The sequence below is a fragment of the Vipera berus genome, assembly GCF_964194415.1.
Source record: "Vipera berus genome assembly, chromosome: Z".
Classification (NCBI taxonomy): domain Eukaryota; kingdom Metazoa; phylum Chordata; class Lepidosauria; order Squamata; family Viperidae; genus Vipera; species Vipera berus.
In genome coordinates this window covers 46,787,111-46,811,713 of record NC_138205.1, presented here as the reverse complement: position 1 = coordinate 46,811,713, position 24,603 = coordinate 46,787,111, and the positions used below count along the sequence as shown (strand labels likewise).

The 24,603-nt window shown below is 44.9% G+C and overlaps 1 protein-coding gene across 1 annotated transcript in view; it reads right to left on the bottom strand.

Moving 5' to 3' along the window:
• EFTUD2 (elongation factor Tu GTP binding domain containing 2) overlaps positions 1–24,603 on the bottom strand; it is a 43,950-nt gene that overhangs the window by 12,620 nt on the left and 6,727 nt on the right. Inside the window, exons 9-15 of the mRNA XM_081343242.1 lie at positions 17,066–17,148; positions 15,589–15,755; positions 15,068–15,192; positions 10,067–10,130; positions 8,491–8,581; positions 3,025–3,160; positions 1,078–1,205 (exon numbers count right to left, since the gene is read on the bottom strand). Coding sequence (XP_081199368.1) covers positions 1,078–1,205; positions 3,025–3,160; positions 8,491–8,581; positions 10,067–10,130; positions 15,068–15,192; positions 15,589–15,755; positions 17,066–17,148 — 794 coding nt within the window. The remainder of the gene's footprint in view (positions 1–1,077; positions 1,206–3,024; positions 3,161–8,490; positions 8,582–10,066; positions 10,131–15,067; positions 15,193–15,588; positions 15,756–17,065; positions 17,149–24,603) is intronic.

Below are 24,603 nucleotides of genomic sequence, written 5' to 3'. Positions count from 1 at the left end.
GATTGTAGCATTCTGAATTGAAGGAACCATTTGTGAAAGAAGCCTGGAAACTGTAATCCTGTTAAGTCTGGTGGGAATGGTCCTTTGATACACAAAACGAGCCATACGTTGATGTTGGGATAATGCTTCCTTTTAAAAATATAAATACTTGGTACAGCCATACCTTTCTTCAGGATGGAGTCTAAAAAAAAATCCCCGGGCATATGCCTGTTGCAGATTCCTAGCAAATCATAGCCTCATTCACTCTTCAACAATCCCTGCATCCTGATCCTCTTTATACATCACTAGAACAAGCATGTGACTAAAATTTGCTACCCTACATAGCTGTTATAGAGACTCCACGTTTCTGAGAGAAATAACATGCTATACCTGAAGCCAAGGCATTTAAAATGGACTACTATAAGCCATCTCTGCCCAACTGATCCCTTAGCAAAAGGATGAGGTAGAAAATGCTGACTGGTAATTTTCAGCACTTAACACAGTTTAAAACAATTTTTGCACACATCCCTCAGAAAACTGATTTCCCAATTGTAGATGCAGCACATATACAACTTAAAACACTATATTTTAGAGCAGGGGTCCACAACCCCCAGTCCGTGGACCGGTACCGGACTGCAGCATACCAGCAACTGGGCTGCACAAACAAGTGAAGCCCCATCCACTGGATGCAGGCAGCACACAAAAACCACATTCCCTCTAGTCCGTGGAAAAATCTTTCTCTGCAGAACCAGTCCCTGGTGCCCAAAAGGTTGGGGGCCTAAGCTTTAAAGGAGCAATGAATTACATGATATTTTGCCAGTGAGATTCAGCAATTCTATTATCTATCTAATCGCAAATATTTTACATAATTTGCAATGGAATAAAAAACTGCTAAAGTGAAGCAAGCAACTTACACACAGCTGCTTTGAGAAAGGCAATGCTTCAGTTTAATATCTGCTTCCCTTTTCTTCTGTGTTATTTCTATTTTTATTTAGTAACAATAGTGTATTAAAATAAAATAAACAAAATGCTACTCAAGCACAACTGCACAAACCAGACTGATGCTAAATACAAAGGAAGAGTAAATAAAACTCTTACATCAGGGTCACATTCACTCATGGCCTCTCCTAGATCAGAGTCAACTCCACCGGTATAAGTATGCTCAATCTTGGTCTTTGCCCCTATTTTAGGGGAGGGGATGTGTTGCACACACATATCCACAAAACCTGGAAGAATAAAGGTAAATGAAACAGCAATACATCCATATTTGGAAAAGGCAGATGGAAGCTTCTGCCAGTTTCTAATTTTCCATTGGATTATAGTCTCTTATACCCACTATATTCAGCTGTGTGATTTATTTATTTTTACACAATAGCATCTGTTCTAGAATGGCAACTTAATCTTTTTCTTCTTTAAGATGAGATTATATTGTTTATAATTTATAAATTTAAATTTATAATACCTTCCAGTTTATAAAACTGGAAGATATCAGTTTATAATGATGTTTAGGACCAACTGATGTGTGGATATAAAGTTCTAAAATTATCTAAAATATAAATAATTGAGGATGCACCTCATGTCATGCCAGTCCATTCCCTGCATAGTTTTCTGATAAGATTCATCTTCAGATTCTTTGATTAGAAGAGAAAAAACCTTCCCTACAGTGAACGCATTTATCCTTTCTCAACCATGGAATACTGGAGGCTAAAACATACAAGGAACGGCTGCTGGAATTGGGTATGTCTAGTCTAATGAAGAGAAGGACAAACACTGATAGCAATGTTTCAATATATCAGGGGCTGTCACAAAGAAGAGGGAGTCAACCTATTCTCCAAAGCACCTGAAGGCAAGACAAGAAGTAACGGGTGGAAACTAAGCAGAGAGAAGCAACCTAGAACTGAGGAGAAATTTTCTGACAGAACAATTAATCAGTGAAACAACCCGCCTCCAGAAGCTGTGAATGCTCCAACACTGAAAGTTTTTAAGAGACTGGACAGCCATTTGTCTGAAATGGTTTAGAGTTTCCTGCTGAGCAGGGGGTTGGACTAGATGACCTCCAAGGTCCCTTCCATCATCATCATTATTAATAGAGGAGTGCATTCTTGGCACCTGACAATCTTTCCAAAGTAAAACTAAATTGTTTGTGTTCACCTGGGCATTAGTCTCTTATGTATGAGTTTAAGATTAAAAGATTTTGACTGCAGTAGTATTCTGTATTTTAATGAATCATAAATAAGAGCTGTAAATAGAATAAGAAATAAATCAACATTCATATTTAAAGAAATCAGAAATTAAAACAGAAATGCAGAGGATTCGATATACACAAGAGAAATAACACTTTGCAGCATATATAAATTGTCTTGCAATATGTTGTATGTGTAGCATTTCAACTTTAAAAGAATCAATGGAAGTTTTCATTCCATTTTAGGTTAATCACTCTGCAGTGATTAGAAGTTTAGCACTTGTACAGTTCCTTTTAATATTCTGATTTGTATGTTATTTTTTAGTGTTTTAAAATCTTTTGAAAACTGTCGTATTCCGAAAGGAGCCTAATAGATTTTCGAATACATAAACTAACACAAGCAGTATAATGTTATTACTATGATGCCCACTCTAATAACAATTATTTTAATCTATAAATAGTGCAGTAATGAACAGACAATATAACTGAGACATCTAGGATAATACAGGTTATGTGCCAGTTAAATTCATGTTATCCTGAGAGAAAATGATTGCCCCAAGGGCACTTAATGAGCTAAAAACACTATGTAACATCAGGGATAGGCTTACATCCAAAACGAACTGCCTTTCTTTCTCCAGAAAAAATAAAGTAACTTACTCGGGAACATCTTTGCAGTAAAATAAGTATTGTTTCATTTCTCTTCATTCTGTTACTTTGATCTTTAATTCATAGCGTTTTATGTTAGTATGTCTCAAATCAAGGATTCTCTCTAGTGCTCTCGTCAGGTTACACTGAACAGTTATTGCAACACATGTTTAGTCTGGGAAGATTTAGGGAGTTAGGAAAAATAGAATTAATTTTACCTGTGAACTCTCCAAAAAATTTCTTGCACACAAGCCTCAAGAGGGGGCGGATATTTAATTTCAACTCTTCCTTGGTCAGATGAATTCCCAGTTCATCCAAAGTTCGAGGCAAGGTGGTATCTACATCTCCAACTACCTGTGCAAAATGGATGTAGAACAATAAATGAAAGATGCAAGTAGTGAAGATTATATTCACTGGAAGGAGTGACTATGTGATTTACACTGACAATACGAATATGACCCACACTTCCTCTCTTCCTGTTTCTGTAACTTTATTTTCTAAGCCAAGGATCAATAAACAATTATAGACTGAAGGGCTTCTGTTGTTCCAGCAAACCTATTAATTTGAAGATGATAACTGATGAAGTCCTCTAAGCTGTACTTGGTTACGCCATTTACCATTAGATAATTTCTTTTTAATTCATAAGTAAAGCTCAAGCAAGAAGACCCTGGACAAATTTTGAAAAACTGGTACTGAACGTCCCAGATTCATGTAAAAGTCTTGTTTCTAATTTATGAAACATTATGGAAAAAACTACTACTTCCTAATTGGTCTAAAACTGGTCTTAGAAAATGATTTACAATACAAGATTAACAAAATGATTATCAAAAGTGGAGTAAGGCATGAAATGGAAACCAGTAGCTTCTTATTTGGCCCAAGTTAAAGAATTTCTTCTGAAACTGTGTCATAGATGGCATTTGTAAAAAAAAAATAAACTATCAGGTATCAACAAGAAAATCTCTTTATGTTCGAATAGCTGTGCAGAAAATGATACATATTTCAATGTGTGATAGTTTTTTCCCCATTTATTCTGGGTTGTTCTTGGATATTTCAAAAGTTATGAATTAAATAATGTGTATCTACAGTTTGCTGAATATATTTCTGGGTTCAATGCATACAGTATATTCTGTTTAAAAAAATCAGAGGTATTTTTTCTGACTACAGACTGAATATCTATAACTAAACACTGGAAAGATAAAAATATATAACTGGAGCTCTGGTTTCAGAACAATTGGCACATAGAATAGAAGAGAAGAGAAACTGCCTTACATTCTTCCGCCTTCATGCTTATCAAGCTTTCTTTAATATATGGTCTGGTTTTACTTTTATGCTAATCAGGGAAACTGTGACTGATTTATGTCATAATGACCTGTTGTTTTTCTTTTTCACCTCCTTGCAGAGAAATTGGAGAGGAAAGGATTACAAGAGAATAAATAATTTTTTTTAATTTAATTTAATAATATTTCTATACCGCCCTTCTCCCGAAGGACTCAGGGCGGTGAACAGGGCAAGAATAAAAATACAGATTACAAAAGTTAAAACTAGATTAAATAAACGCCCACATACTAAAATACATCTATAAAACCTAATAAAATAACAATAAACCCCCCCCCAATCCCCTCATCAGGCCAGGCCAGCTTGTTCAAAAAAGTATGTTTTTAGCTCGCGGCGAAAGGAGCGAAGGTCGGGTGCCATCCGGAGCTCAACCGGTAGCTGGTTCCATAGCTCCGGGGCGCCCACAGAGAAGGATCTCCCCCTGGGGGCCACCAGTCGACATTCTCTGACCGGTGGCACCCTGAGGAGGCCCTCTCTGTGGGAACGCACAGGGCGGAGGGAAGTCGATGCCGGCAGCAGGTGTTCCCTCAGGTACTCCGGACCCCTGCCATGTAGGGCTTTGAATACCATTACTAGTACCTTGAATCTCACCCGGAAGGCAACTGGTAACCAATGCAGCTCACGGAGCAGAGGTGTAACGTGGGAGTATTGGGAGACTCCCAACACAACTCTCGCGGCTGCATTCTGTACCAGCTGGAGCCTCCGGGTGGTCCTCAAGGGCAGCCCCATGTAGAGAGCGTTGCAGTAGTCTAGTCGAGAGGTCACGAGCGCATGAGTGACCGTGAATAGGTCATCCCGGCTTAGATAGGGCCGCAACTGGCGCACCAGGCGAACCTGGGTGAAAGCCCCCCTAGTCACAGCTCCTATATGGTCTTCCAGGGTGAGCCGTGAATCTAGGAGGACTCCCAAGTTGCGAGCCCTATCTACGGGGGGTAATAATTCACCCCCCATAGTAAGAGGTGGAATGTCCGAATAAATCCGGGATGAAGGTATGCAAAGCCACTCGGTCTTGTCGGGGTTGAGTTGAAGTCTGTTCCTCCCCATCCAGACCCGAACCGCCTCCAGGCAACGGGAAATCATGTTGAGGGCATCACTGGGGTGGTTTGGGGTCGAAAGGAAAAGCTGGGTATCATCAGCATACTGATGATACCCAACTCCAAAACCACGAATGATCTCACCCAGCGGTTTCATATAGATGTTGAACAGGAGAGGCGAGAGGACCGACCCCTGAGGAACTCCACAAATGAGAGACCTCGCGGTCGACCTCTGCCCTCCTGCCAACACCGACTGCGAACGTCCCTGGAGATAGGAGGAGAACCACTGTAAAACCGTGCCTCCCACTCCCAATCCCCTGAGACGCCGCAGCAGGATACCATGGTCGATGGTATCGAAAGCCGCTGAGAGGTCTAACAGGACCAGAACAGAGGAATGCCCCCTGTCCCGAGCCCTCCAGAGATCATTCACCAGCGCGACCAATGCCGTCTCCGTGCTGTACCCGGGCCTGAAACCCGATTGGTACGGGTCTAGATAATCCGCTTCATCCAGGACCAGAGGGAGCTGATGCGCCACCACACTCTCAACAACCTTCGCAAGAAAGCGAAGGTTGGAGACAGGACGAAAGTTGTTCAATACAGCTGGGTCCAAGGCAGGCTTCTTGAGGAGAGGCGTCACCACCGCCTCTTTCAAGACGGCGGGGAAGCTACCCTCACTCAAAGAAGCCGATATAACTGCCTGGAACCAGCTGCGTGTCCTCTCCCGGGCTGCATAGACCAGCCAGGAAGGGCACGGGTCCAGTAAACATGTGGTGGTGCTCAGCCTCCCCATGATCCTGTCCACTTCCTCCAGAGTCACAGAATCAAACTCCTCCCAGGTGATATCGACAAGACCGCCCGCGTCCTGCTCGACAGACTCTGCCCAGTCAGAGTCCAGACCGGTCCGAATCCGAGCGATTTTGTCCGACAGATGCTGGTTAAACTCCTCGGCACGACCCTGCAAGGGTTCCTCCCTCACCTCCTGATTCAGGAGGGAGCGAGTCACCCTAAACAGGGCGGCCGGGCGATTATCTGCGGACGCGATAAGGGTGGCGAAGTGGTTAGACCTCGCCTCCCTTATCGCAGCGAGATAAGACCTAGTATAGGTTCTTAGTCGCAATCGGTCGGATTCAGATCGGCTGGATCTCCAACCGCTCTCTAGGCCCCGTCTCCGACGCTTCATCTCCCGGAGTTCCGCGGAGAACCATGGAGCTCGACGGGATCTGCACCGGGTCAGGGGCCGCAGGGGTACAACTCGGTCAAGAGCCTCAGTGGCTGCCCTTTCCCAGGCTTCCACTAAGGCGTCTGCCGAGCTGTGAGCAAGGGAGGCAGGTGGGGACCCCAGCGCCGCCTGGAACCTCTGGAGATCCATTAAGCGTCTGGGGCGGTACCATTTAATTGGTTCCACACACCCACGGCGGGGGGTGGCAAAATGGAAGACCAGCCGCAGGAGATGATGATCGGTCCATGACAGGGGCATAACAATTGGGGAGCCCCCACCAAGATCATCTAACCACCGTCCAGATAAGAAAACTAGGTCAAGAGTGTGGCCTCCCTCATGAGTCGGTCCCGAAATTACTTGCGTCAGGTCCATGGCCGTCATGGAAGCCATGAACTCCCGAGCCAACTCAGATGATCCTCCCAGCGATGGTAGATTGAAGTCCCCCAAAACTATAAGTTTCGGGAACTCAATCACCAACCCAGAGAGGACATCGAGAAGCTCAGGCAGGGCTGCTGCTATGTGACTAGGCGAAAGGTACACCAGCAGCAAGCCCAACTGCGCACCAGGGCCGCATCTCAAAAAGAGAGACTCACACCCGACTATCTGGGGAACGGTGGCCTCCCGCGGACATAAGGACAAATAGTCACACAATGGGGAATATACATAAGAAGCAATGCACTTGCACTGGTACTCCATGTACATACTCTGTTTTCAGCCAGAAAGCACAGTCTCTGTCAATTCAGCAAGTTGCCAAATCCAATTGTGGCTGCTACACCAGGACTGCCTCTATATGTATTTGTTTTTTAACAAAAACAAGAAAAGCAGTTTTGTCTCTGAGAAGAGACAAAGTAAAGGGATAAAGTATCTAAAATAACTGAAGGAATGTAAATTTGTTTACATTCCACCCCCGACCTTCGGTCCTTTCGCCGTGACCTGAAGACATGGATGTTTCAACAATCAGGCCTGGACTGACTATGGTTTTAAATTTGGTTTTATGGGGTTAAATTACTATGTATTGAACATATCTACTGTTTAATTCTTTTTTAAATTTTGTATTTTCATGTTCTTTTTTAGTTTTTATTGTTGTGAGCAGCCCTGAGTCCTTAGGGAGAAGGGCGGCATATAATCAATCAATCAATCAATCAATCAATCAATCAATGAACTTGTATACCAAAATCCTCTTCGGAGGGTCAGCTCTGACTACACTTCCTGCTAAAATGCAACACGTGGCTAACCAGGTGTAGGCCTTTTCAGTATTAGTCTTCTGACACAGTAATGCCAACCCATCTGAGGAATACCAGCATTATCTTCATTGTCTTGTCTGTGCTTGTAAAAGGCTCTTTATTTATCCCAGGCATTTTAATTCTGTCATTTTTTTAAAAAAAATTGCTGTGGTTTTTACTGTTATTGCTTTTACTGTATTATTTTCAGGCATATTTAATACAATGTATGCTTTTGTCAACAATTTTAACCTATTTGAAAGTACCTTATATTTGAATAGTTTTATTACGGCTATAAATTGTTTTAAAATAAATATATATTAAAAGAAACAGCCTGTCTTCTAACTTCCTCTTCCACCCAGATTGATGCATCCTCTCAAATTTGTTTGCTACATTGCAGGTTGTCTTAGGTTGTCTTTTCTGCTGCTCTAGAACAATTCTCCCTCAGAACATTTAACTACTTGCCTTATTAAAAAGCTTTGTATATATCTTCCTACTCACTAGCTTATCCCTCACTATAGGAAGCAATATTAGTTTTTGAACTAAGGAAGAAAAACAACATTTTACTTTCTGAAGTTTATGCAAACAGGACAGATGTCAGATAAAGAATCCCAGAGCTAAAAGGGTTTTTGGAAGTCTCCTCCCTAGATATAACCAGACAACTGCTGACAGATGGCTGTCATATTGCTGTTTTAAATACATATATCAAAGTAAAGTATACAACTGCTTGAGGCAAATATCCCAAATGTTTTATTCTTGGAAATGAAGAAGTTTCTTTTCTGCTCCATCTTTCTTCTTGAAATGACATGACTCCCATATTGTAAAAATAGCGCACAAACAAAAACAGGAATACGTTTTCCAGAGTTAACAACATACCTGGGCCAGTATTTTGTAAAGAGGCTCAAGAATAAATTCCACAAAGCTTCGCTGGGAACTACTTGTTGGTGCTTTTTTAGTAAATTTTCTCCTAGAATGTACAAAATTATACATAATTGAACATGCATGACAGTTAAAAATCCTATTCTGGTGTTGTACTAAGAGTCTTAGGAACATTCTAGCCACGTATCGAAGTAACTGGAAATCAAAACTCAAAAATGCCTCCATTTTATTCTCCCAACCATACCAATCAGAGTAGTAGTTACAATTTCATTTTTTCCCCCTCTTGAATATCAGATGACTGAAATTGGAGATTAGATGCAAGATGGAATGCAACCACAGCTATCAAAATCTCTCCTGGAATGACTTAGGTTCTGAATACCTGAGAAAGCAGTTTGATTTGCTTGCCAGAATAACCAGAAATGCATTTGTTCATATATATATATACCTCAATAACTGTCTGGTTTGGCACAGCAACCAAACAGGACAGGTACAGACTTCAACGGATAGTTAGGACTGCAGAAAAAAACCAGCCTACCTTCCAGTAAGGACCTCTACACTGCAAGAGTCAGAAAAAGGTCTGAGAAAAATATCTACATCCTGGACATAATCTATTTCAACTTCTTCCCTCAGGACACTACTAGAGAACACTGCATGCCAAAACAACTAGACAGTTTTCCCCAGTGCCATCACTCAGCTGAACACTTAATTCTCACAGCACTGTCTTATTTCTCGTCTTTTCTCATCTTTCCTACTATCTTCTCCTATTGGTTTCTTATGATTTATTAATTGTTGTTTGTAACTTATGATTGATTGAAACTATGATTATGACCTATGACATTACTTGCTGTCTATATGTACACTGTGAGCTTATGCACCGGAGACAAATTTCTTATATATCTGATCACACTTGGCCAATAAATAATTCTATTCTGTTCTGTTCTAATTTCTATTTCTGTTAATATATTCCACCCCAAATCTGCGTGAATGTGCATTTACAGAAGAGAAAATCCTTTGCTCCCCTCATAGACCGAGATATCCATTCACCCTACTTACTCACCATGTCAGCAAAAATACCACAAACTATCTCTTGCCAATTGTTTCTACCTTCTGGTGTTGTACCAATATGTTTAGAAACATTATAGCCATGTCTTAAAGTAATGGGAAAGCAAAAACTCAACAATGCCCCCATTTTATTCTCCAATTCAATCTACCAGGAGAAATACACTCAGTTCTATTCACTAAGAAGTCTTGAACTGACAGGGCCCAGAACACAGCATTTTTTTGCTATGGCACTCAGTCTCTGGAATATCATCCCGCCTCCGCCCCGCCATAGATAGATTGACCCTGTCTCTATTGGCCTTCTGTAAAGCCTTGAATACTTGATTCTGCATTCAAGCTTGGGGCCACAGGTGCGTAACAAAGCCTATTTGTTGGTTGTGTTGATCAATTTTTTAAAAAATTTCTGAGTTATGTTTTATCTTTTTCTATGTTTTTAATCATTTTTAACATTGTTCATTGGTCAATATATAAATCTAATAAATAAATAGATAAATAAAAAACAGCTGCTCCTTACGTCTTAGTATTGAAATAGATATCTCCCCACAGTCGCTTAGCAAACTCCTGGTAATTGATGTCCCCTGCAACAAGCAAAAAGAAATGGAATCTCATTTCAGTTCTAACAATCTTTACAACAGCCAGTTTCTAGTAGTTTCTGTCTCTGTTCCACTCTAATGTAATGAGAAAATGAAGCAGAACTTAATGAGGTAGCTGCAATGAAAATGGAAATGCTGTTGCCTGAGGATTAAAACTCTGAAGATACCATAGAATTCAAATTCTTCTTATGGCTACCTTGAAATTTCTCCCTCAATAAGCAATTGGGCAATTTGCAAAAAGTTGCAACCCTTCATGATGGATGTAACCCCTGACCATTAATGAAGGAAGTAACCTGGAATTAAAAGTCTGTGTGTTGTCTATATTTTAAAGCATCCCATTCGAGTCTTTTTTTACTAATGGCCCTTCTCTACTCATCACAACCTGAAATACTGTATTACTATCTGAAACTGAACATAGCAGACATGTATTACAACTCCAAATGTAAGGCTGCTTACTGATCAGAACTGGGAGACTATGAAAGTTAGGTATGTAGTCTGGATGACAAGTGAAGGAACAAACTGAGAGGATGCTAAAATGATTTCATAAATGAGAAAAAATAGAGAAGAGTGTGACAATGCAAAAGAGACCAACATACGAAGGTGCAGAAGATCATAATGGCCCAAGAGCTTATATTTGTATATGTGCGTATCATATACATCAGAGGTCACCAACCTGTTGTTTGGTGGACCGGAGTAAAAAGGAGGGGGAAGCATTTTATATGCGTGCATGCGCACACGCACTGGGCTGTGAGCACATGTGCACCTCAAAAGGGGCAGGCTAGTGCCCGTGCGATACTCGCTAGCCCTGCCCCATTCTTGATGGCGCATTGCTGTTTTTGTGCCCCATGGCGTGGTGGTGGCCATTTTTGTGCCTTGCAGCACTGCAGTGGCCCATTTTTGTGCCCTATGGCGTGGCAGTGCCCCATTTTTGCACCCTGTGGCAAGGCGGTAGCCTGTTTCCACGCAGCATCTATTTTTGCACCTTGAAGTGCGGGAGCGGTCCAATGGTGCCCATTTTTGTGCCCTGAAGCATCGTGGCAGCCCATTTTCACGCCCCAAGGCGCAGAAGACAAACTCAGGATCCAAAAAGATCTTGACAAATTTGAGCAATGGGCCCTATCCAACAAAATGCGTTTCAATGCGGGGAAAAACAAAGTTTTACATTTAGGCAGGAAAAATCAAAGGTACAAGTACAGATTGGGCAAGACTTGGCTCAAAAACAATAACTGTGAGAGGGACCTTGGGGTCCTAGTGGACAACCACTTGACATGAGCCAGCATTGTGCAGCAGCAACCAAAAAAGCTAATGCAATCCTGAGTTGTATAAACAGAGGCATAGAATCAAGATCATGCGAGGTATTAGTACCGCTTTATAAAACCCTAGTAAGACCACACCTGGAATACTGCAGCCAATTTTGGTCACCCTATATCAAAAAAGAGAGTTTGGGAAAAATTCAGAGAAGAGCAACTAAGACACGGGTCGGCAACCCGCGGCTCCGGAGCCGCATGCGGCTCTTTGAGCTGTCTCCTGCGGTTCCCAGCCACCCGGTGCGCGCGCACCTCTCCAAATGGAGTGGCACCGCCCATTTGGAGAGGTGCGCGCGCACCTCTCTGAATGGGCGAAGGTGGCACGCACCTCCGCGCGAACGGGCAGCGGCGCCGCTCTTTGGGAAAGCTGCGCTGCTGCCCATTCCGAGAGGTGCACGCGCACCTCTCCGAACGAGTGGAGGTGCGCGCGCACCTCCCCAAACCTTTGGAGAGGTGCTTGCGTACCTCCACGCGAACGGGCAGCAGCGCCCTTTGGGAAAGCTGTTGCGGCACGTTTGCAGGCTGCCGAAGGTGGTAGCTTTGCAAACGGGCCATCGCCGTCGCGCAACCGGGAACCGGTTCCATCACACATTTTAAAAATGGCAACTGCGTGCGTCTGCGCATGAAAAACCGTTTTGCGCATGCGCAAAACATTTTTTGTGCATGCGCATGCATGGACGCACGCACGCGGCTCCCACTTTTTTATGTGTGATGGAACCGCTTCCCAGTGGCTCTTTTCCTTTTTCAGGTTGCCGACCCCTGAACTAAGATGATCAAAAGGCTTGGGGACTAAAACATATGAAGAATGGCTGCAGGACTTGGGTTTGGCTAGTCTAAAGAAAAAAAGAAATAGGGGAGACATGATAGCAGTATTCCAGTATTTGAGGGGCTGTCACAAAGAAGAGGGGGCCACCAAAGAGGGAAGGATGAGAGACAATGGTTGGAAACTGATCAAAGAAAGAAGCAACCTGGAATTAAGGAGAAACTTCCTGACAGTGAGGACAATTAACCAGTGGAACAGCTTGCCTCCAGAAATCATGGGTGTTCGATCATTGGATAGACACTTTTCTGAAATGGTATAGGTTCTCCTGCCTGAGCAGGGGGCTGGACTAGAAGACCTCCAAGGAACCTTCCAGCTCTATTCTATTTTAAAATATTTCAAAGAAATTTGGTGACTGTCCGCACAAGTCCCTGGCTCAAAGTTACCTAGCTGGCTTCTTGCCTGAAACAGGACTAGAATTCACTGTCTCCTGCTATCTATTCTTAAAGCATTACACCAAATGAATTTTCCTGTTTAATTACTCACTGTAAGTCTGGCTGAGAATGTACTTTTACATTTTTCAAAATGCTGCTTCTATTCAGACTAGCATTAGAGATACCTTGTTGAAATTCATGCTCATTTAGTTTGCCAGTTTGTAATGCCTGGCCTGAGAAATTGATTGGCACTGACTTTCAAATACGGAATTTCAAGGATTTTTTTCTACAAGTAGCTTTTGCATATGGCATTGTGTCTAGATTTATCAACTATGGAACATTGCCACATGGCCTATATCAGAGGTCCCCTTTTGGGCAACAGGGACTGGTTCCGTGGAGAAAGGTTGTTCCGTGGAATGGAGGGAGCATGGTTTTGTGTGCTGCCTGCATCCCACAGATGTGGTTTTGCTTGTTTGTGTGGACTGGTTGCTGGCATGCTGCAACCCGATACTGGTCCATGGACCGGGGGTTGGGGACCCCTTGCCTATAAGGCAAATTTCTGTTGAACACTGACAATATATTGCCATTTTGACAGCATACAGAACCATCCTGGACAACAAAATGGGATGACTCAATGCTGCTAGCTTGGCGTGGCCAGCTGGGGACAGCCTTCTAAGCACTGTCAAGTTCCCTCTGCCAACTTGCTGCACCCATTTCTTCGCAGGACATCTCAACACCAGAAATTTGCTGTGGGGATAACTCCCTGTGGCTGCCAGATGGAGAGGGGGGCAAGCAAGCAGGTAAGGAAACAAACAGGCTGTCAGAGGGGAACAGCAATGGGCAGAGTGCTGGATGGAGAGCCGGGCGGGTGGGCAAGCGAGCGGGGTGTCAGAGGATGGCTGCAGTATTCCAGGTGTGGTCTTACTAGGGTTTTATAAAGCGGTACTAATACCTCGCATGATCTTGATTCTATGCCTCTGTTTATACAACTCAGGATTGCATTAGCTAAGAGAAAATCAAGCAAAGCTACTGTGTGGATTATAGATTATGGAAACTAATAGTTAGTGATTGTTTAATATAAACCCAGGCAACACGCTGTTTACCAAATATTATGGCGATTATGTTAAATAAAATCAATAAAATATATTAAAAAAAGAAGTTCTTATTCAATAATAGTTCTTTAGGTGTTCTCACATGGGATGCAAAGAGTTAAGGGGAAAAAGATAATAAAGAAAGTCGCAGACGTACAAAGGAAAATACTTCAAAAATCATTTGGAAAATTTAATATTCTATTATTTTGTAATCAATTTAATTTAATTTAATTTAATAATTTGATTTCTATACCGCCCTTCTCCCGAAGGACTCAGGGCGGTGAACAGGGCAATACACAATAAAAATATTATACAAAAATTAAAAAGTCATTAAACATTATGCCCTTAAATTAATACATATTACAATTAAAACTATTTATAAAAACCCAACCCCATCCCATCAGACCAGGCCAGCTTGTTCGAAAAAGAAAGTTTTGAGATCGCACCGGAAGGAGCGAAGGTCGGGGGCCATCCGGAGCTCAACCGGTAAGCTGTTCCAAAGGTCTGGCGCGCCCACAGAGAACGCTCTCCCCCTGGGGGTCACCAATCGGCATTCTTTGATCGGTGGCACCCTGAGGAGGCCCTCTCTGTGGGAGCGCACTGGACGGAGGGAAGTTGACGCCGGCCGCAGGTGTTGCCGTAGGTAATCCGGACCCATGCCATGAAGGGCTTTGTAAGTCATCACTAACACCTTGAACCTCACCCGGAGAGCAACCGGAGAGCAATTGATCTCCAGTTTGAAAGATTCCCCAAATCTTTGCTCAGCAGCTTTTGGAACCTGTTTTTCATTTTAAAATATGGACAGATGGACAGCTAGTTAAAAGATTCTGAACAAAATAGCAAGACCTTGTAAATTTTAATACAGAGATGAACTTCTGAGAACACACTGCTCACTAAGTGATGAACAGAATCTCAACACTGTTTCTCAGGGAGCATCATAGTGAGGAATGTAGGCCATGGCCTTTAAAATCTACATGTGCTAAACTTTATGGCAATGGAGGAATGTACAAGGATCATTTATTTATTCAAGTAAAGTTTTCCTTCAGAGTTATGATTGGAACAGCAAACAAACCAGATTCCTGTTTCTGCTACCTTCAAGTTATACAGCTCTATTAACAATAGAAATCTTCTACTGCTGAGCTTGTTGAGTGTGATGCAAAATTTCCAGCTGGTAAATCTAAATACATACAGACAATCCACACATCAACACTGAAAAAAATAAAAATGTAACAAATATTTACTTGGATAAAGAACATCTGGATTTTGCAATTGCACTTTTGGATAAGAGGTTATCTTTACATAGTTGACAGCTATTTTGTCCAACACTTACCATACATGTCAGCATAAATTTTGGCAAAGGAACCCAGTGTGAAACAAATGCTATACTGAGAGCTGGCAAAACAGACATTGCCCAAAAGAGGTGAAAGGATCAGGTTTTCATCTGTGGAATACATGCTGAAAACAAGAAAATATAAAATCAAACAACTTCATCAAGAGAAACAGTTAGATATGAACCTACATTAAAGCTTTTGCCAAAAACTTTTTGTTTTGAATTAATTAGTATCGTTGCCAACTAAGAGACAAGTTTTAATCAACGAAATTGAGATGTAAGAGCAATTTTTACAGCAATAAGAAGTAACATTATATGACCATAAAATGAATTACATTCTAGGTGTAATTTTAAAATCATATTTTTTTAAAAAAACAAACATATATTTTAAAATAGAATCTTCCCAAATTTAACATTTAAAAAGTTTGATGTTTAAGGAAGATTGTTGTTCTGAATTGATAACTGTATTAAATGTTGAGGCAGCAGGATTCAAGCAGTATCTATTACAAGCATTTCTGTACCTAATTAACCCATTGACTTCATCCACTATGTGCCGCAGCTTATAATAGGCATCAGTAGGTGGCAGCTTCAGTTCTAATATCAGCCGGTCAATCTTGTTAATGCACACTGTCACTGCCAATCTTTCCTGCACTGCATGCTTGATTAACCGCTCAGTGTTGAGCATGACCTAAAAGGAGACATAATAGATGAGGACATCAGGAAGGACTTGCAGAATAAAACAGTGAACCTTATCTGATAGAGGAGCAGCCTACATAACAAGTATGCTCAACTATAAGCTTGCCTGGCTAATCTATGTATCTATCAATCTAATATAAATATTAAAATAAAACTGTTCATTGTAACAGACAATGACTTTTCACAAAATAGATCTCTATACCACATAAAAGTCAGCCAGTAAATGATGTAATGGTAGTGCATTATATTTTATAGTACACTGACACCTAAGCCTATGCAAATATAGGAAAAAAAGTCAGAAGGATGCCATTACAAAAAAAGGCTATTAGTACCATCTTTCTATTTTTGCCCTGGGCAATCTTTACGCTTGGGTAAAACCTCATGTTTAACAGATTGAGCTACCAATTCAAACAACTCAATAGGAAGAGGAAGAAAGACACTTGGCTCTGTAGTCTCCTTGAAATTGTGAGAATAGAGATTTTAGAAACCATCTTGAGGCTCAAATGCCTGATTACTTTAAAAATTCCATATAAATTTTATTAACATAATTCAAATGGTTCAGACTTTCTTGGCTCAAGATACCCTTAGTGTCTTAGTAATTTTTTCTTAGTTCCCTAGTTCAAAATTGTGAATGATTGTATCTCAAGCTGAAAGTTTACAATCTTGTGAGTGCCCCAGTGCACCGTGATACAGTTTGGGAACTGTAAATGTAACATGTTTCTTTTCCTGATCTGAGTAGATATTTGAAACAATAACAATCTCCTTTTCATTTTGTATAATCATTTAGGCTGGAAACATCCTTCTTTCAGAATTTGGAAAGAAATAGCTGTGCTGGCTATAATTTTTAACAAAAGAACTTCCTTTCTGTCTAGACAATCTGTGTACAGCTAGTCCTCGATATACAACAGTTTATATAGAAAGTTACAACATTACTGAAAAAGTGACCATTTTTCACATTTACCACCATTACAGCATTCCCATGGTCATGTAATAAAAATTCAGATGCTTGACGTCTGACTCATACTTAGGACAGCTGGTGTCCTGGGGTCATATGATCACCTTCTGAAATGCCCGATTCACTTAACAAACATGTTGCTAACTTAACAATTACAATGATCCACTTAACAACTGTGGCAAAAAAGTCATAAAATGGGGCAAAACTCACTTAACAAATGTCTCACTTAGCAACAGAAATTTTGGGCTTGAGATTGTAAGTTAAGGACTACCCGTACTTGTTTATCTGCAATAGTGTGTCTTTTTCCAATGGAAAAAATCGCAGCCTAACAGAATACACACACTTACCCCCTCAGCTGCATCAATGAAAAGTACCACGCCATCAGAAATGCGAAGACCTGCTGTGACCTCATCGGAAAAGTTTACATGGCCTTTAACAGTTAAAAAAAATGAAAAACTCAAATTAAAAAATAGAAAATCAGTACATTTTTTTGCTTAGGAAATTAGGTTAATTAGAACATGAGAAATCAATCTACTGTGCTTCAAAGCTTTGAACATTACAAGTCAAAGGCATTTTTTACATCCCACAGTGAAACAGAGAATACTGTTGACATCAAAATATTATAAAAGAGTGCTGATTTTCAGTGTCCAGAAATTCATGGAAACATGTCCCCCTGGATCAGTAAACCTGAAAAGGGCTTGGCTTGAACTTGTAGACAGAAATTTGTAGCTCTGTGATAGAATATCTGCAGACTTCATATAAGTACAACCTATAATATCCCTAAGTAGGTTTAGGAAAAAACACATTTAAAATCCTGGACACCTTTATTGTACCTTCATGTGCTAATGAGTAGGGCTACACCTGTACCAAAAATTTGGAAGATCTTCAAACTTTGTCCAAGCACAATAACTCTCTGCCATTCATTAAAACTGAACTAGCCTTTAAAAAATGCCACTATTTTAAGGAATCAATTCTTTAAAGTAAATGCAAGTCTCAAAGTAGTAGCACCATTTTCTTTACGCTGGTCCAGAAGCCTGAAAATTATGATCATGTGAAATCCAAACATTTGTACCGCGCTTGGCGGCGGCGGCGGCCCGAGTCTGGCGGCGACGGTGATGGCGGCATGCTTTGGATGCTCTTGGAATTTAACAGCTGACGGGTCGTTTCTGGGGCCTGCTTTTGGGCCGTTTCCATCGGCACCGGCGTTTCTGGGACTGTTGCCCCGTCTGCGGGGGCCGGCTGCTGGCTTTGGTGCTTTTTGGGCTTTTGGCCCCTTTCGCCGGCAGTGGGACTCCCATGTTGCCCCAGGCCGCCTTGGGCCGCTTTCGGCGGTGGTGTCGCCCTCGGGCCGTTTTGGCGGCGGAGAGGGCGACTATTATTCATCTCGGTGGCGATGGTGGTCTCTATCCTTGCTTTGGGCCGCCTTTTGCGGCAACGGTGTCTTCGGGCCGCTTTGGTGGCGAAGAAGACGACCGTGGGTCATCTTACTGGAGCAAGGACGACATGGGGCTCCTGCATCGCCTTTGGACTGCTTCTGCAGCGACGACGGCGACTTTAGACCATCCCTACTATCCTGGCCTGCCTACCCTTTTTGCCTTGGACATACATACTTATCATCTGCCTGCCTACCCTCCCCCCTCTCCCCTTGGATTTTGGACACACCTGGGTACCGGCCACTGTGGGAGAGTGGCTTGACTTTTCCATTTGCAGCCCCATAGAGGTGCGAGCTCTATGGGGTTTGCCTACCCAGAGGATATCTGGTCCACCCCCAGGAAGAGTCGCAACCCGTCGTGAGAGGGCGGGGGGCGGCCCGTCTCTGGGGGCACCCAACTGAGTGGCAGTGAAGTTGGGTGGGGACCCAGATATCTGTCTCCATGTTCGATCCTCCCATGGACAACTAATGGGATGCCTATCCTGGACTTCCTAGACTGAGGCTCTTGACCGAGTTGTACCCATGCGGCCCCTGACCCGTTGCAGATCCCAGTGGGCTCCATGGTTTTCTACGGAGCTCCGGGAGATGAAACGGCAGAGACGGGGCCTAGAGAGCTGTTGGAGATCCAGCCGATCCGAATCCGACCGATCGCGACTAAGGTCCTTTACGAGGTCTTATCTCGCGGCGCTAAGGAGGGCAAGGTCTAATTACTTTGCTGCCCTTATCGCATCCGCAGATAATCGCCCGACCGCCCTGTTTAAGGTGACCCGCTCCCTCCTTAATCTAGAGGTGAAGGAGGATCCCTTGCAGAGTCGTGCTGAGGAATTTTGCCAACATCTGCTGGACAAAATCGCTCGGATCCGGACCAGTCTGGATTCCAACTGGGCAGAGTCTGACAATGAGAACATGAACAGTCTTGTTGATGTTATCTGGGAAGAGTTCGATCCTGTGACTCTGGACGAGGTAGAAAGGATCATGAGGAAGCTAAGCTCCACTACATCCTTATTGGACCCGTGCCCCTCCTGGCTGGTTTATTCGGCTCGGGATGGGACACGAGGCTGGATCCATGCAGTGGTAACTGCTTCATTGAAAGAGGGCAGTTTCCCCGCAGCCTTGAAAGAAGCGGTGGTGAGACCCCTCCTCAAAAAGCCTTCCCTGGACCCAGCTGTTTTAAACAACTTTCTCCCGGTCTCCAACCTTCGCTTTCTTGCGAAGGTTGTTGAGAGCGTAGTGGCGCATCAGCTTCCTCTGTTCCTAGAAGATACTGATTATCTAGACCCGTACCAATCGGGTTTCAGGCCCGGACACAGCACGGAGACGGCAATGGTCGCTCTGATGAATGATCTCTGGCGGGCTCGGGACAGGGGTCATTCCTCTGTCCTGGTCCTATTAGACCTCTCTGCGGCTTTTGATACCATCGACCATGGTATCTTACTTCGGCGTCTCAGGAGATTGGGAGTGGGAGGCACTGTTCTTCAGTGGTTCTCCTCCTACCTCCTGGAACGTTCACAGTGGGTGTTGGCGGGTGACCAGAGATCGACCCCGAGGCCTCTCATTTATGGAGTTCCTCAGGGGTCAGTCCTCTCACCTCTCCTGTTTAACATCTATATGAAGCCGCTAGGTGAGATCATCCGTGGTTTTGGAGTGGGTTATCATCAGTATGCTGATGACACCCAGCTTTTCATCTCGACCCCAAACCACATCAGTGATGCCCTTGACGTGATGTCCCGTTGCCTGGAAGCGGTCCGGGAATGGATGGGGAGGAACAGGCTTCAACTCAACCCGGACAAGACTGAATGGCTGTACATACCGGCATGTCATTCAGAGTATTCCATCCCTTAATATTGGGGGCAAGTTACTGCCCCCCGTAGATAGGGCTCGCAACCTGGGTGTCCTCCTAGATTCACAGCTCTCCTTAGAAGATCACATAGGAGCTGTGACTAGGGGGGCTTTCACTCAGGTTCGTCTGGTGCGCCAGCTACGACCCTATCTGGACCTGGATGCCTTACGTACAGTCACCCATGCACTTGTGACCTCTCGTCTTGACTACTGCAACGCTCTTTACATGGGGCTGCCCTTGAGAATCACTCGGAAGCTTCAGCTGGTACAGAGTGCAGCTGCACAGACGCTTTTGGGGGCTCCCCGATACTCCCATATTACACCTCTGCTTCGTGAGCTGCACTGGCTTCCAGTTGCCTTCCGGGTGAAATTCAAGGTGCTAGTGATGACATACAAAGCCCTACATGGCATGGGTCCGGAATACCTACGGGAGCACCTACTGCCAGCGTCAACACCCCTCCGTCCTGTGCGCTCCCACAGAGAGGGCCTCCTCAGGGTGCCACCGGTCAGAGAATGCCGGCTGGTGACCCCCAGGGGGAGAGCATTCTCGGTGGGTGCGCCAATCCTCTGGAACCGCTTACCAGCCGAAATCCGGATGGCCCCGACCTTCGCACCTTTCGGCGAGATTTAAAAACCTATCTATTCCAGCAAGCCGGCCTGGCCTGATAGATTTGGGGTTTTATTTGTAGATCTGGGGTTTTATTTGTTTTATTGTATACTTACTTTGCTCTGTACACCGCCCTGAGTCCTCCGGGAGAAGGGCGGTATATAAAACGAATAAATAAATAAATAAATACACCAGCACGGACTTGTACGCCCTCAGGGGTGCCCCCCTCTCCTGGGTGCGACCCGCCTCCTTAAAAACTCTTAACCTCGATGACGGACCCGAGTTTTGGGACCCTGAGAGATGGCTGGGCAGGGGCAGGGGCCGTCAATACAAATTTAATAGAAGGCCTCTGATTAATTTTTATCGAAATTTTTTATGGGGTTAGGGAGAGGGGTGGGAGATAGGGGTTGTCTGGCTATGGGGGGTGGCCAATCAACCATGGCTCAGGCCAGACTTGGGTCCGACCGCTCGGGGGGAGAGCGGGGTGTGGTTGTCTCCGGGGCTCATGAGCGGGTCGTGGGATTACCGATTCCCACGACGGGGAATGGCAGCAGGTGGATAGACAGAGGGCCGTATCGTTACCGGGAGGGCCGTCTCTGCTATTTGCAAGCGGTGAGGCGCTCCGACCCTCTGCTTCTTCCCCGAGGCTCCGGGAGCGAGGATGTGCAGCCTCCTGAGCTCCGGCTGGTGTACCTGAATGCCAGGTCCGTGGTTAACAAAGCTCCCTTCGTTAGGGATTTAGTTGAGGGTGAGCACGCGGACCTGGCTTGCATCACGGAGACTTGGTTGGGCCCAGAGGGTGGGGTCCCTTTGGTTGACCTCTGCCCACCAGGCTTCCGGGTGCTACATCGGCCACGAGCTCATGGTAGGGGTGGGGGTGTGGCGGTGACTATTAGGGAGACCTTATGTCCGCGGGAGACCACCGTTCCTCAGATAGTCGGGTGTGAGTCTCTCTTTGTGAGATTTGGTTCTGGGGCGCAGTTGGGCTTGCTGCTGGTGTACATTTCGCCTAGTCGCGCAGCGGCAGCCCTGCCCGAGCTGCTCGATATCCTCTCGGGGTTGGTGGTTGAGTTTCCCAAACTTATAGTTTTGGGAGACTTCAATCTACCATCCCTGGGAGGTTCATCTGAGCTAGCTCGGGAGTTCATGGCTTCCATGACGGCCATGGACCTGATGCAAGTAATTTCTGAACCAACTCATGAGGGAGGCCACACCCTTGACCTGATTTTTTTATCTGGACGGTGGTTGGATGATCTTGGTGGGGGCTCTCCATTTATTATGCCCCTGTCATGGACCGATCATCACCTCCTGTGGATGGTCTTCCGTTTTGCCACCCCCCGCCGTGGGGGTACGGAGCCAATCAGATGGTTCCGCCCCAGACGCTTAATGGATCCTGATAGATTCCAAGCAGCGCTGGGGTCCCCACCTGCCTCCATTGCTCACAACTCGGCGGATGCCTTAGTGGAAGCCTGGGAAAGGGCAGCCACTGAGGCACTTGACCGGGTTGTACCCTTGCGGCCCCTGACCCGGTACAGATCCCAGCGAGCTCCATGGTTCTCCGCGGAGCTCCGGGAGATGAAGCGTCGGAAACGGGGCCTAGAGAGCTGCTGGAGGTCTAGCCGATCTGAATCCGACCGGTTGCGGTTAAGAACCCATATTAGGTCTTATCTCGCAGCGATGAGGGTGGCGAGGTGTAATTACTTCTCCACCCTCATCGCGTCCGCAGATAATCGCCCGGCCGCCCTGTTTAGGGTGACTCGCTCCCTTCTTAATCAGGAGTCGTGCCGAGGAATTTAGTCAAAATCTGTCGGATAAAATCGCTCGGATTCGGACCGGTTTGGACTCCAGCTGGGCAGAGTCTGGCGATCAGCACACGGGCGGTCTTGTCAATGTTATCTGGGAGGAGTTTGATTCTGTGACCCCTGATGAAGTGGACAGGATTATGGGGAGGCTGAGCTCCACCACATGTTTATTGGATCCGTGCCCTTCCTGGCTGGTTTATGCAGCTAGGGAGAGGACACGAGGCTGGCTCCAGGCGGTTATATCTGCTTCTTTGAGTGAGGGTTATTTCCCCACCGTCTTGAAGGAGGCGGTGGTGAGACCTCTCCTCAAGAAGCCTGCCTTGGACCCAGCTGTATTGAACAACTTTCGTCCAGTCTCCAACCTTCGCTTTCTTGCGAAGGTTGTTGAGAGTGTGGTGGCGCATCAGCTCCCTCTGGTCCTGGAGGAAGCGGATTATCTGGACCCTTACCAATCGGGTTTCAGGCCCGGGTACAGCACGGAGACGGCATTGGTCGCTCTGGTGAATGATCTCTGGAGGGCTCGGGATAGGGGATATTCCTCTGTCCTAGTCCTATTAGACCTCTCGGCGGCTTTCGATACCATCGACCATGATATCTTGCTGCGGCGTCTCAGGGAATTGGGAGTGGGAGGCACAGTTCTTCAGTGGTTCTCCTCCTATCTCCTGGGACGCTCACAGTCGGTGTTGGCAGGGGGGCAGAGATCGGCCCCTAGGTCTCTCGTTTGTGGAGTTCCTCAGGGGTCGGTTCTCTCGCCTCTCCTGTTCAACATCTACATGAAACCACTGGGTGAGATCATTCGTGGTTTTGGAGTTGGGTATCATCAATATGCTGATGATACCCAACTTTTCATTTCGACCCCAAACCACCCCAGTGATGCCCTCGCTGTGATGTCCCGTTGCCTGGAGGCGGTTTGGGTCTGGATGGGGAGGAACAGACTTCAACTCAACCCTGACAAGACTGAGTGGCTGTACATTCCGGCATCCCGGGACATTCAAAATGTTCCATCCCTTTCTATGGGGGGTGAGCTCTTACCCCCCGTGGATAGGGCTCGCAACTTGGGAGTCCTCCTAGATTCACGACTTACCCTGGAAGACCATATAGTAGCCGTGACTAGGGGGGCTTTCGCCCAGGTTCGCCTGGTGCGCCAGTTGCGGCCCTATCTCGACTGGGATGCCCTATGTACGGTCACTCATGCGCTCGTGACCTCTCGCCTAGACTACTGTAATGCTCTCTACATGGGGCTTCCCTTGAAGACCACTCGGAGGCTCCAACTGGTACAGAATGCGGCCGCGAGAGTTGTCTTGGGAGTTTCCCGGTACTCCCATGTTACACCTTTGCTCCGCGAGCTGCATTGGTTACCAGTTGTCTTCCGGGTGAGGTTCAAGGTCTTGGTTATGATCTTTAAGTCCTTACATGGCATGGGTCCGGGATACCTCGAGGACCACCTGCTGCCGGCGTCAACTCCCCTCCGCCCTGTGCGTGCCCACAGAGAGGGCCTCCTCAGGGTGCCTCCAGTCAGGAAATGTCGACTGGTGGCCCCCAGGGGGAGGGCCTTCTCTGTGGGTGCCCCGGCACTATGGAACCAACTGCCGGTTGAGCTCCGGATGGCATCAGACCTCCGATCCTTCCGTCGCGGGTTGAAGACCCACTTGTTCGAGTTAGCTGGTCTGGCCTGAAGGGGTATTTGGGTTTTTTAATTGGTTTTATTATTTCACTATTGTTATATTTTAATTTGGGCATGGTTTAATTTTCTTTTAATTTTTGTATACCTATTTATATATGCCCTGTGAACCGCCCTGAGTCCCTAGGGAGAAGGGCGGTATAGAAATCCAATAATAAAAAAAAATAAATAAATTTTAAAAGATGTTAAAATTTTAACATCTATATGAAGCCACTACGTGAAGTCATCCAATAGTCTGGTGAAGTATCATCAATTATGTTGATGGCACCCAATTTTATATTGCCAGCTCAGGCAATATGGGAGACTGTCAATATCCTGTCCCAGTGCTTGGAGTCTTGAAGGATCTGGATGGGACTATAGTTGAACTTTAATGAGATGGAGTTACTGTTTATACAAAGGGGTTCTCTCTGGATGGATAGGCATTGTCTTAGAAATATCAAATCCATTGTAAGAGGAGTGGCAGAATCTGGAGGAGTCAAAAGAAGAATCAACCTAGAATCTCTATATAGCCACAAACAGATTAA